Consider the following 12,239-nt stretch of genomic DNA (forward strand, 5'->3'; position numbering starts at 1 on the left):
CAAAGCCTGTTGATTTACAATAAATTAAGACATCCCCAAAGGTATGTTTAAGCAATTGAATGGAATATTTTCATTCATTTGGGCCCAAAAATGAGAGGCTGGTGAACCATAGATACACAAGAGTATCAGTTTGACCTAGCGGGGGGGGTGGGGGGTTGCTAATATTGCATAAAGTATTCTTATGTGGCTCTGAACACTACAGTGTTGTATAGGGGTTGGTCTAGATGTTTTATACAGGCAACCAGATATTTTCCCATTCCTGCTGTTCAAAAGACATTTCAAGGTGAGACTTTCATACTTTTGCAATCCTTGCAGATGAGTTGATAATTTCTGAATAAATTCTCTACAGCTTGATGACACAGCATGGGAATGACCAGCTCATTTTACAAATGAATGATAACATGTCAGACCTTTGCTTCCATGAAGAAAAGTCCTTGGAAGTACTAAGATTGCCGTTTCTCAGTTAGAAATATATATACAAAATTGATTATCTGGCAAATAATTATTTGGCTTACTAAAGGCCCCATTTTGCTAGGTGCTGTACAGACACAGGGCCCTTCCCTAACGAGTTTACAGTCTAACTAAAGGCAAAATGTATGAGTGAGTTTAAGAAATAATAGGAGGGAGGAATGATAGGATAATAAGTGCTACAGTAAAAAGAAAAATTTTGACATAATTATTTGACAAGTTAGTGCAGATCTTAACGGGGCTTCTGTAATAGTAGTGGGTTTTTCTGTTTAATACAAATTATGACTGTTTACAGGCCATTTTTAATCATCAATGAGACAGAGACAGTAGCAGAAAGTTGGCCAAGGGTAAGAATGGAAGAGGTAGCAGGGATGGCGGGGAAGGACAGGAAATTAGCACGGTGTGGTTGATTGGAGAACAGGTATGGAGAAGAGGAAGGAGAGTTGATATAAGGATCAGGAGAATGAGTAGAGGTGGCATTGTGAGGTAGGCAAAAGCAATAGTGGGAGGCCGAAGATGTGAAGTACTGTGCTGGTTAAGGAGTTTTAGCAGTCCTGCAAGCAGCTCTTGTGCCTGGGGCCAGTTCTTCTGCATGATCCAGTGGGAAGAGGGAGAAAGGGTAGGTGAATGTAGACTTAAAATCAAATGAGCAAAATAACAGAATAGTCTTTCAGCCACAATTTCAGTGAGAGAGCTAATCTGCAGGATAACCTGCTATTCTGCATGAATGCTTTTTAGTTAATTCTTATATTTGGATGATACCATACTGTGTATCTGCAATTTGCTAATTACCAGTGATTTCCATTTAAAGTCTCACTGTTTGTATCCATGCTTTATGGACAAGAGGGCAATGATTTCGAAATGGAGGCAGCACCAATAGCAAGAGAATACACCTGTGCCATTTCCTATGTAACTGTGATCTTTAAATGATGCAGTAGGACTAGAGGATTAAGACTTAAGAGGATCCAATCAACCAAAATTTTGGTCTCCTAGGCACACTGGCCAGGTTAGAGTTGCACAACTCCCAGACATTGCCATTCTTCTTACTTTCCTCCAATTCTGTACTGCAACATAGTGCGAGGAGTTGAGGGAGAGGTACCATGGAACCCAAGGTGCATTTCTGTTATGGGTCCTGCACTAGCAGCAGGTAGGTGACCACAGGGCCCAAATCTCAAGAATTCTGCCTGACTTCTTGCTTTACAATGAACTTGTTATAAAAATAAGCAACTATGAACTTTATGGAACCTGTCCAGACCATATGAGCTTCTACCCAACATTAACTAAATCTCACAAAGTCCTGCACCAGCATGTATGGAACTATGGTAGAAACAGGAATGGATTCTTTGGAAGTGGGCTCTTCTTTGGTTGATCCAAAGTCCTGGTCAAAAACTAGGAGGAGATCTTCCCAGGACAACATATTGTGAAGCCAAACCTCCCAACCTTGTCCCCTTGATTGTCAGATTCTCACAGTTATCACCATGCCTTCTTCCATGCACCTCCCCATGCATTGTACAACCTGTTTAAGCTCATCCATAAGACCCCTATCCTGTTCACATTGAAGCCCCCCTTGAAAATCCACTTCAACTGTGCTGTCTATAATGAATCAAGTTGATGTTTACATAAATTACCTATTGTTATTCCCCTTCCCTGACCTCTGTTTACTTGTTTGTCTGTAGACTATGAGATTGTCAGAAGGGGACTGTCCTTCTGAAGTGTCTGTAAAGTGCCTAGAACATAGTGAGTGCCCCCACAAATAATAAATTATGATGTAGCCTTAAAAAAATAACAACACTGCATAGATTATACAAATAAGTGTGTCAAAATGCGTTTGCTAATAGGGTTTAATTAATATGTTTTTAAACACTGTTTAGCCTCTAATATAGACAGGGTTCAATACCTTTAAGACATGTTAGCTTTTCACTGTTGACCTTAAGAGATAGCCCTCAACATTTTAAAACACCACCTATCTTCCTAGTCTAGACATACCCTAAAACAGAATATTGTCCTCTTTATTGTCTTGCCAAGATTCTTCTAATCTGAGGTTCTGTGTTTCTCCTGCAAAATTTGATGCAACCCAAGCACATAAAGCACAGGATTTTCCTGAATGCTATGCCCTGCTTCAGGTACTTATGGTGTCAGCTATTTCTGACTTTTCGTACAATTAGGAAAGGCATTAACCTCACTCTCTCAGAGGCTGTGATTTGGTAACTCTTGGTAAATGCTCAGTTTTATTAGGGACCAATCTAGTACAGGAATCTTGACTATCCCAGCTCACTTGCAACACTGCCTGTGAATGTGATATTTCTGTTGTAGGGACTAAAGTCCTTTCCACATTCCACTTGTGAATACATCATCAGTCCTTTTATCAGCAAAGAAAAGAGTTGCCCATTTTCTATATGAATGTCCAGAGAAGTAATAATATAGGATTTAAACCCATAATTTTGTTTCTATCAGTATCTTGTATTAAAATGTATTGTGAATCTGGGTTAACATGAACAAATCTTTTTAGTGGAAATAGAACATCTTTAGGGCCATAACTTCTCTCTCCCATGTAACAGGCAGACTAACCTGAAAATATGGAGAAATTATTTTGTGGGAGAAATCCACCACACCCTCCCATCTTTATGGCAGGGCACATGATCTTGCAACATCAGCATAGGGCATAGCCAGTTGAACACACAGAACCATGGGTAGAATTTGATCAACTCATACAGTTTACAGACCTCCATTTGTCCCCTTGCTGCTACCCCATTCCTTTCTGTTTATCCCATGCCACAGCTCAGGTTCTTGCGCTGTCCTGCCACTGGCTGCTTCCCATTCCCCTGTGCAGTACTGCCTCCTTTGATAATATGTGGAAAATCTGGAGGAGTTCTCATCATTAATTTACATGGCAATTTCTGCTCGACAACATTGCCCTCTCCCCTTCACATCATAGGCTCTTCACCTTTTCCTTCCCCATATGCACAGAGGAGCACACAACAGCTACATAGTATAGCAAACCATACTGCATATCTGATTTCCCCTCCCTAAAATCTCTTTTGCACATTCACCATCTGTTTGCTTCCTTCTGTGCCACAAAAGAGATAGACAGATATGGATCTCAGTTATTTGTGCAGTATGAGCCATCTTTATTTTTGTGAATGTAGCACTGAATGTGTAATGTTGATACCAAGTGTGGCTGATTTTAAAATACATTTCGATGTTAGTACAGTGATCCATGGTGAGTGGTTTTTTTAACAGCTGTCAAGAGGTCCTGTGTGTGAGGAATCTAATTGATCTCCTACATATATGCCAGTGCTCCCATGCTCTGTGCATCTGCCAGCAGTTAATCTCTCTTTCAACACTTATTATAATGTTATCAATTAGGTTTCAGAAAGATCTAAGAGACAGAGAAAGAGCACCTAACTCTGGGCTGGCACCTATTAGTCATTGTTGCTTATATTTTCTTTACATTTTGTGTAAATTAGTACATTGAAAAGTAATGAATATCACAGTTCGTCATGCTGTATGTAGGACTTTATAGAGAAAATGACCACAGACAAGGAAAAATAAAATGTCATGCTGCAACACGTTAGCTTTTCACCTCTGGAGAATTGATCTCCAGTTTTGAGTAGGTTGCAACTAACGAAGAATCTTAGTGAGTTCAACACTCATAATTCTGTTCAGCTATCATATATTAAATAAAACTATATATAGTGCTGAAGAATTGCTCTTGGTTGCAGTAGTGGAAATGTGTAGTAGCTCCATTGCTTTGAAGTCACTGAGAGATTGTATGTACTCATCACTTTGCAGAGAAAGAAAGAAAGAGAGCTCTTCATTGAGAACTAACCTGTGCTTTCTGGAGATCATGTGTTCATAAGTTTGCTTCAAAGATTTGCAGGCTACAAGATTTACAAAGCTCTAAGGAATGAAAAATAAATGTTTGAAAGGTTCTGCCTTGTCAGCATTCAGGAATACGCAACAGAATAAGTATTTATGCACAGTAGTTTTCTATTGTGTTCTAAAACAACTCTCCCTGAAATAAACATTACAGTATTTTAGTATTTGTAAATATTATTTTTGGTAGTACAGTAGAGCCTACAGAGATTCAAACCCCATTGTGCTAGGAGTCATGGAGATCATGAAAAGATGATTTCTTCCCCCAAAGAGTTTACAATCTTAAAACTCATAGTTCTTTCTTGTTACACAGGTATTACTTCACTTATAATAATGGCCAATAAAGCAATTTATCTTGTATATACAGAATGATTTGGCCCAGAAATTAAACAAAAAGCCTATTCATGCAAAAGGTAAAATAGTTTCATTATTATCCTTTTCATTTGGTGTTTCTTTAGGTAATCCCAGTGTCTGTACCGTGCTGCAGATAATTTCCTTAGCTCTCGATTAATTGTGGATTCACAGGTACTGATTTTTAACTTTTGCCACTGATTTCATAAACAGGGATTGTGGGATTGATTGGGGTAGACCTTTCAATATGATTGATTAATTGTTTTAATCTCTTTCCTCATAGTTAATATCATCTAAGACCTTTCCTTCCCTAGAAAAAATATTCATTAAAGGTCTGAGGAAAGTATAAAGGGACCTCCATTCACCCAACTCTGACCCTGTGTTTCTATGTTCCTGTCCCAATCTCTATTTTGAGCTAGAAGTGAGAGGCTAGTTTAGACTGCATAGCTCATTCAGTCCTTGGTTTCTTAGCTAAGACTGTCAACAAGGGAGCCAATTAGTACTAATTGTTAATGTAGTTTTTGTGAACTGGATTGACTGTACTATTCTGAAACTATGAAGCTCATTATGTCTTGCTTGGATTACTGTCACGTCCTCTCAGATGGCCTCCTTTCTTCTCATCTCTTCCCTTCCCAATCAATGCAACATGTCTCAACTAAAGTTCTCTTGATGGCCAATTTTGTTTTTTTTTCTCATGTTCTCCTGTGCTCAGATCCTTTCCCTAGCTTCGTCTCTCAATCTGTGTTAAATTCAAAATCCTCATCTTCACTTTCTAGAGTCTTTTCTAAGGGACTGATTCTCCACTGCCTTGCACTGTGTTTTACACCTGTGGAAAGTGGGTGTAAGATGCTACCAAATCAGAATCAGTTTTACACTCTCTTTGCACCAGGTGTAAACAATGACAGAAGGTGCGAGGCAGTGGAGAATCATGCCCTATACATCTACTCTTATTTTCTGCAACACCCCAGCTTTCCACTGCACTCTGCCAACTATTTCCCTTGGAAAGCATCATTGCCAGAGGATGTTGTGAAGGCCAAAACTATACCAGAGTTAAAAAAAGAACTAGATAAGTTAATGGAGGATAGGTCCATCAATGGCTATTAGCCAAGATGGCCAGATATGGAACCCCATGCTCTGAGTGTCCCTAGTCTCTGATTGCCAGAAGCTGGAAGTGGACAACAAGGGATGAATCACTCAGTATTTTCCTGCACTGTTCATTCCCTCTGATGCACCTGGCATTAGCTAGCTGTTGGGCTAGATGGACCATTGGTCTGACCCCGTTCTTATGGTCCAGTGGGTATGCGCATCAACCAAGAGTTAGGAAACTGTTGTATTCTTGGCTCTGCCATTAATTTGCTGTGCAGCCTTAATCAAGTCATTTAACTCCTCTGTGCCTTAGCATCCACATTTGTAAAACAGGGTAATAATACCAGTCTGTGTAAAGAGCTTTGATACCTGCAGATGAAATGCACTAAGTGATAGGTACTATTATAATTATCCATCTGACTGAATCCTGTCGCTTCCCACTCAGGTCTGCATGCATTTTTCTATGCTGACCCTTATCTAAGGAACTGTCGTTCTCCTGTGTGACAAGCAACTTTGCTCTCCTCCTTCGCTTCACTCCTAATATTTCATTGGTTTTGGTCTGCTTTTCACCACCAACCATCCAATTCTACTCCTTTGCCTACTTTATAATATGTAAGAAAAATATAAAATCAATGTGTGTGTGTCTGTAATACATACACCCAAATATTAGAACCAACAAGCATGCCACACCTATATAATCCACATTGCATGATTTGATGTTGCTTCCTTTCCTTTCCTTCTTTTGTCTGTGCATTGTGAAACTTGGGGCCTCATCCTGCTGCTCTACAAGGCCCTAGTATGGTATACTCTTTAGGAATAGACCATGTTTTCTCATGCATTTATAATCATGGACCACAATCTGCTCACAAGTGCAAATGTTACCCTCTCTGCCCTTGGAGGTAGTGTCCCTCCCTGCCCTCAGAGCACAGACCCATGGATCCATGTGGAGGAGGAGCATGAGCATGTCATACCCCTACCAGCCCTATGGAGGAAAGCTCAGAAAAGTAACACAGTCTGTGGCTGCATTAATTTTCTACAGCCCAGTGCCCTCGCTGCAGAGGAGAACCCCTTTAAAGGAGATTCTGGGGATAGCTGCAGAAGGCCTGACAACACATTTCCTACTTGCGCATGCCATAATGCATGCATATCTATGTGTCTTCTCCCAGGAAGCTGTACAGCCAGATTCCTGGAGACTTGGCTTTAGAGGTTAAGAGCCCACTTGGTGGCACGGGGCTTCAATGCAGATGTATCAGTTGCAGTAAGTCTTTTTAATCCCCTCCAATGACTTCCCTGTGGGAAGGATCCAAAATTTCATGCCAATTTATAGAATAAGGAAACCTACTTTATTTAGAATCCAAGCTGTTCAGGCTGGGGACTATCTCTTACTATGTGTCTATACAGCACCTAGCACAACAGAGCCTAGATCTTGGCTGGGCTTTCTAGGCATTACTTTACCACAAATAATTAATAATTTGAGGGCTACAAAAGCACAAACAGAATGTAATGAAAAATAGTTGGCTGTACACAGTAATATGTGAAACATTTCAAAGATAAGGAGTACTTGTGGCACCTCACGAAAGCTCATGCTCAAATAAATTGGTTAGTCTCTAAGGTGCCACAAGTACTCCTTTTCTTTTTGCGAATACAGACTAACACGGCTGTTACTCTGAAACATTTCAAAGATAGTGAGCCTACAGCTCTAAAATCTCATTATAATTGAGAGTTCTGTGAACATAACCATCCTCAAATAAGTTTCATAATGGTCACTTCAAGTGGTAACTGTTGGTTGTTACTGCCTGCTGGTGTCTGTAACTCTAGGATTGACTAAAACATAACCAAATCTTAAAAACAGCATGCATTTCTGCATGCCTGACCTGGATGCACAAGTCAGGGCTGCATGTGAGCATAGGTATATATATGTGGGTAAATATCCAAGCAGCAAATGCACATCAGGTGCTGAGTACACACAAAACCATGCATGCAGGAGACGTCAATTATTCTTTGTCAAGCTATAGCAGAGAAAATAATAAAAAAATAACAATAATGATAATAAGTAAATAAAAAGATTTTGGGGTCCGTTCAAAAGCATCTGGTGGACTGGATTTGGCCCACAGTCCACCAATTGACTACTCCTTCATGCACATTTGCAGATTTCTCCCTTACTTTGGTAGCTGAATTTAAGATTATAGCAGAAGCTAAGAAGATGGTCACTTTTCCTGGAAAATGGCAATTGTCTCCAGCACATGTGATTTAAAAAAAAATTCCGGTTTTGGAGCTTTGAAATACCTATGCAAATTTGGATCTGTAGCTCGCTGACTGACTTATCAGCATAACAAATACAAGCCTCATGCTCTTCTCTGCTCCAGACCGTTGAGGGAAGAAAGGGCAGCAAAAATGGTGGAAAGGCCCTACAGCTTGTGGGAGGCAGGAGACAGCAGTTCAGTGGCATATTCCCTTCTCCTTTGGGGCCCACAGAAGCCATTTTGCATCCATACCATTGAGCAAAGGAGCAGCTGATGAGTACATATCTGTGGATCTAGTGAACTTCAAATGGAATCTCTCTCTGAAACCAACTTTAACCTGTGTGCCTTTTACACCCACAAAGGGGAGTGTGGTGAGTAGAGGCAGAAGAAAGATGTAGGCACAGCCAGGGGAGCCAATAATAATCCAGAATTTGAGGGGGCCCAAGCTGCCAGGAACAGGTACAGGGGAACCATATAAAGGGGATTAGGGCTAGATTTTCAAAGGTATTTAGGCACATAAAGATGTAAATAGAGTTCCAGACAGATCTGATGACTCCACAGGATTTCAGGTCAGCATTTCCTGCCCTGTTCACGAGACTCCAAGCACCTCCCATGTAAGGGAAATATTTTTCCTCAGAAACTCTGCAATGGCCTTGATCCTTTAAGTCCATATGTGCTACGTGAAGCAGAGTTCATGAGCGCAGTTGGGAGCTATTGCATGGACCCAGGTAACTAAGTTTGTTACATCATCCTCTGGCACTGAGCAGTAACAAGTCTCAAAGCTCTTGTCCACTTGCTGCCAGACATGTAAATTCACAGATTAAAAAAAGAGGCAGGTCTTGGGAAGGAGTATATCTAAGGAGACATGCACTTAATCACGAGCCTCATCATGTTAAGGAGGCACTTAGAGGCATAGTCTCCTCCTTATCCTGATTCCTGTTCCTATGCAGGAGTGACTTGGTGTCCATGCACCAACAGTACCATTAATGCAGCATCAGGTTTAATTGAACCTCACACATTTTCCAGAAGTGGACAATAAGTAGTTCTCACAGCATCCCTAACAGGAGAGGTGTCTTACCCATTTTACAGATGGGTAAACAGACGCACAGAAATTGATTTGCCCAAGATCACAGAGGGTAAAATACACCTGTGGTGAGAAGTGCCACTGCACCATTCAAGCTCCTCACGGTGCCCTGGTCTACACTAGGAGTTGAGGTCGAATTTAGCAGTGTTAAATCGATTTAACCCTGCACCCGTCCACACGACAAAGCCCTTATTTTCAACTTAAAGGGCTCTTAAAATTGATTTCCTTATTCCATATCCCCATATAACAAGGGGATTAGCGCTGAAATTGGCCTTGCTGGGTCGAATTTGGGGTACTGTGGACGCAATTAGATGGTATTGGCCTCCTGGAGCTATCCCAGAGTGCTCCATTGTGACCGCTCTGGACAGCACTCTCAACGCACATGTACTGGCCAGGTAGACAGGAAAAGGCCCGCAAACTTTTGAATTTCAATTTCCTGTTTGGCCAGCGTGGCAAGCTGCAGGAGAGTGCAGAGCTCATCACCAGAGGTGACCATGATGGAGTACCAGAATCGCAAAAGAGCTCCAGCATGGACCAAATGGGAGGAACAGGATCTGATCGCTGTATGGGGAGAGGAATCCGTGCTATCAGAACTACGTTCCAGTTTTCGAAATGCCAAAACATTTGTCAAAATCTCACAGGGCATGAAGGACAGAGGCCATAACAGGGACCCGAAGCAGTGCTGCATGAAACTTAAGGAGCTGAGGCAAGCCTACCAGAAAACCAGAGAGGCAAACGGCCACTCCAGGTCAGAGCCCCAAACATGCCGCTTCTGTGATGAGCTGCATGCCATTTTAGGGGGTGCAGCCACCACTACCCCAGCCATGTTGTTTGACTCCTTCAATGGAGATGGAGGCCACACGGAAGCAGGTTTTGGGGACGAGGAACATGATGATGAAGTTGTAGATAGCTCACAGCAAGCAAGCGGAGAAACCGGTTTTCCCGACAGCCAGGAACTGTTTCTCACTCTGGACCTGGAGCCAGTACCCCCCGAACCCACCCAAGGCTGCCTCCCGGACCTGCCAGGCAGAGAAGGGACCTCTGGTGAGTGTACCTTTTAAAATAGTATATATGGTTTAAAAGCAAGCATATTTAATGATTAATTTGCAGCTCTCCTGGATGTACTCCCAAAGCCTTTGCAAAAGGTTTCTGGGGAGGGCAGCCTTATTCCATTCACTATGGTAAGACACTTTACCACACCAGGCCAGTAGCACGTACTTGGGAATCATGGTAGAACAAAGCATTGCAGTGTATGTTTGCTGGCATTCAAACAAGATCCGTTCTTTATCTCTCTGTGTTATCCTCAGGAGAGTGATATCATTCATGGTCACCTGGTTGAAATAGGGTGATTTTCTTAAGGGGACATTCAGAGGAGCCCGTTTCTGCTGGGCTGTTTGCCTGTGGCTGAACAGAAATGTTCCCCGCTGTTAGCCACGGGGAGGGGGAAGGAGGGAGGGGCTAGCCACATGGTGGGGGGAGGCAAAATGCGACCTTGAAACGAAAGCACATGTGCTATGTATGTAATGTTAACAGCAAGGTTTACCATGAAAGAGTGTAGCCATTGTTCTATAAAATGTGTCTTTTTAAATACCACTGTCCCTTTTTTTTTTCTCCGCCAGCTGCATGTGTTTCAAGGATCACAGGATCTTCTCCTTCCCAGAGGCTAGTGAAGATTAGAAGGCGAAAAAAACGCACTCGTGATGAAATGTTCTCTGAGCTCATGCTGTCCTCCCACACTGACAGAGCACAGACGAATGTGTGGAGGCAGACAATGTCAGAGTGCAGGAAAGCACAAAATGACCGGGAGGAGAGGTGGCGGGCTGAGGAGAGTAAGTGGTGGGCTGAAGAGAGGGCTGAAGCTGAAAGGTGGCAGCAGCGTGATGAGAGGAGGCAGGATACAATGTTGAGGGTGCTGGAGGATCAAACTAATACGCTCCAGCGTATGGGTGAGCTGCAGGAAAGGCAGCTGAAGCACAGACTGCCGCTACAGCCCCTGTGTAACCAACCACCCTCCTCCCCAAGTTCCATAGCCTCCTCACCCAGACGCCCAAGAACTCGGTGGGGGGGCCTCCGGCCATCCAGCCACTCCACCCCAGAGGATTGCCCAAGCAACAGAAGGCTGGCATTCAATAAGTTTTAAAGTTTTAAACTTTTAAAGTGCTGTGTGGCCTTGTCCTATCCTCCTCCACCACCCCTCCTGGTGCTTCTCTCCTCCACCACCCCTCCCAGGCTACCTTGGCAGTTATCCCCCTATTTGTGTGATGAATTAATAAAGAATGCATAAATGTGAAGCAACAATGACTTTATTTCCTCTGCAAGCAGTGATGGGAGGAGGGGAGGGTGGTTAGCTTACAGGGAAGTAGAGTGAACCAAGGGGCGGTGGGTTTCATCAAGGAGAAACAAACAGAACTTTCGCACATAGCCTGGCCAGTCATGAAACTGGTTTTCAAAGCTTCTCTGATGCGCACCGCACCATCCTGTGCTCTTCTAACCGCCCTGGTGTCTGGCTGCACGTAACCAGCGGCCAGGCGATTTGCATCAACCTCCCACCCTGCCATAAACATCTCCCCCTTACTCTCACAGATATTGTGGAGCGCACAGCAAGCAGTAATAACAGTGGGGATATTGGTTTCGCTGAGGTCTAACCGAGTCAGTAAACTGCACCAGCATGCTTTTAAACGTCCAAATGCACATTCTACCACCATTCTGCACTTGCTCAGCCTGTAGTTGAACAGCTCCTGACTACTGTCCAGGCTGCCTGTGTATGGCTTCATGAGCCATGGCATTAAGGGGTAGGCTGGGTCCCCAAGGATAACTATAGGCATTTCAACATCCCCAACGGTTATTTCCTGGTCTGGGAATAAAGTCCCTTCCTGCAGCTTTTGAAACAGAGCAGAGTTCCTGAAGATGCGAGTGTCATGTACCTTTCCCGGCCATCCCACGTTGATGTTGGTGAAACGTCCCTTGTGATCCACCAGTGCTTGCAGCACTATTGAAAAGTACCCCTTGCGGTTTATGTACTCGCCGGCTTGGTGCTCCAGTGCCAAGATAGGGATATGGGTTCCGTCTATGGCCCCACCACAGTTAGGGAATCCCATTGCAGCAAAGCCATCCACTATGACCTGCACATT

General features: G+C 43.0%; 1 protein-coding gene across 1 annotated transcript in view; it reads left to right on the forward strand.

The window, feature by feature from the left end:
* LOC311523001 (uncharacterized protein) overlaps window positions 1-11,382 on the forward strand; it is a 29,703-nt gene extending 18,321 nt beyond the window's left edge. The window contains exons 2-3 of the mRNA XM_084632661.1: window positions 9,557-10,152; window positions 10,728-11,382. Coding sequence (XP_084488787.1) covers window positions 9,603-10,152; window positions 10,728-11,248 — 1,071 coding nt within the window. The 5' untranslated portion in view covers window positions 9,557-9,602 and the 3' untranslated portion in view covers window positions 11,249-11,382. The remainder of the gene's footprint in view (window positions 1-9,556; window positions 10,153-10,727) is intronic.
* Window positions 11,383-12,239: the final 857 nt, after the last annotated feature.

This window comes from Lepidochelys olivacea (genome assembly GCF_965140295.1).
Source record: "Lepidochelys olivacea isolate rLepOli2 genome assembly, chromosome: 6".
NCBI lineage: Eukaryota > Metazoa > Chordata > Testudines > Cheloniidae > Lepidochelys > Lepidochelys olivacea.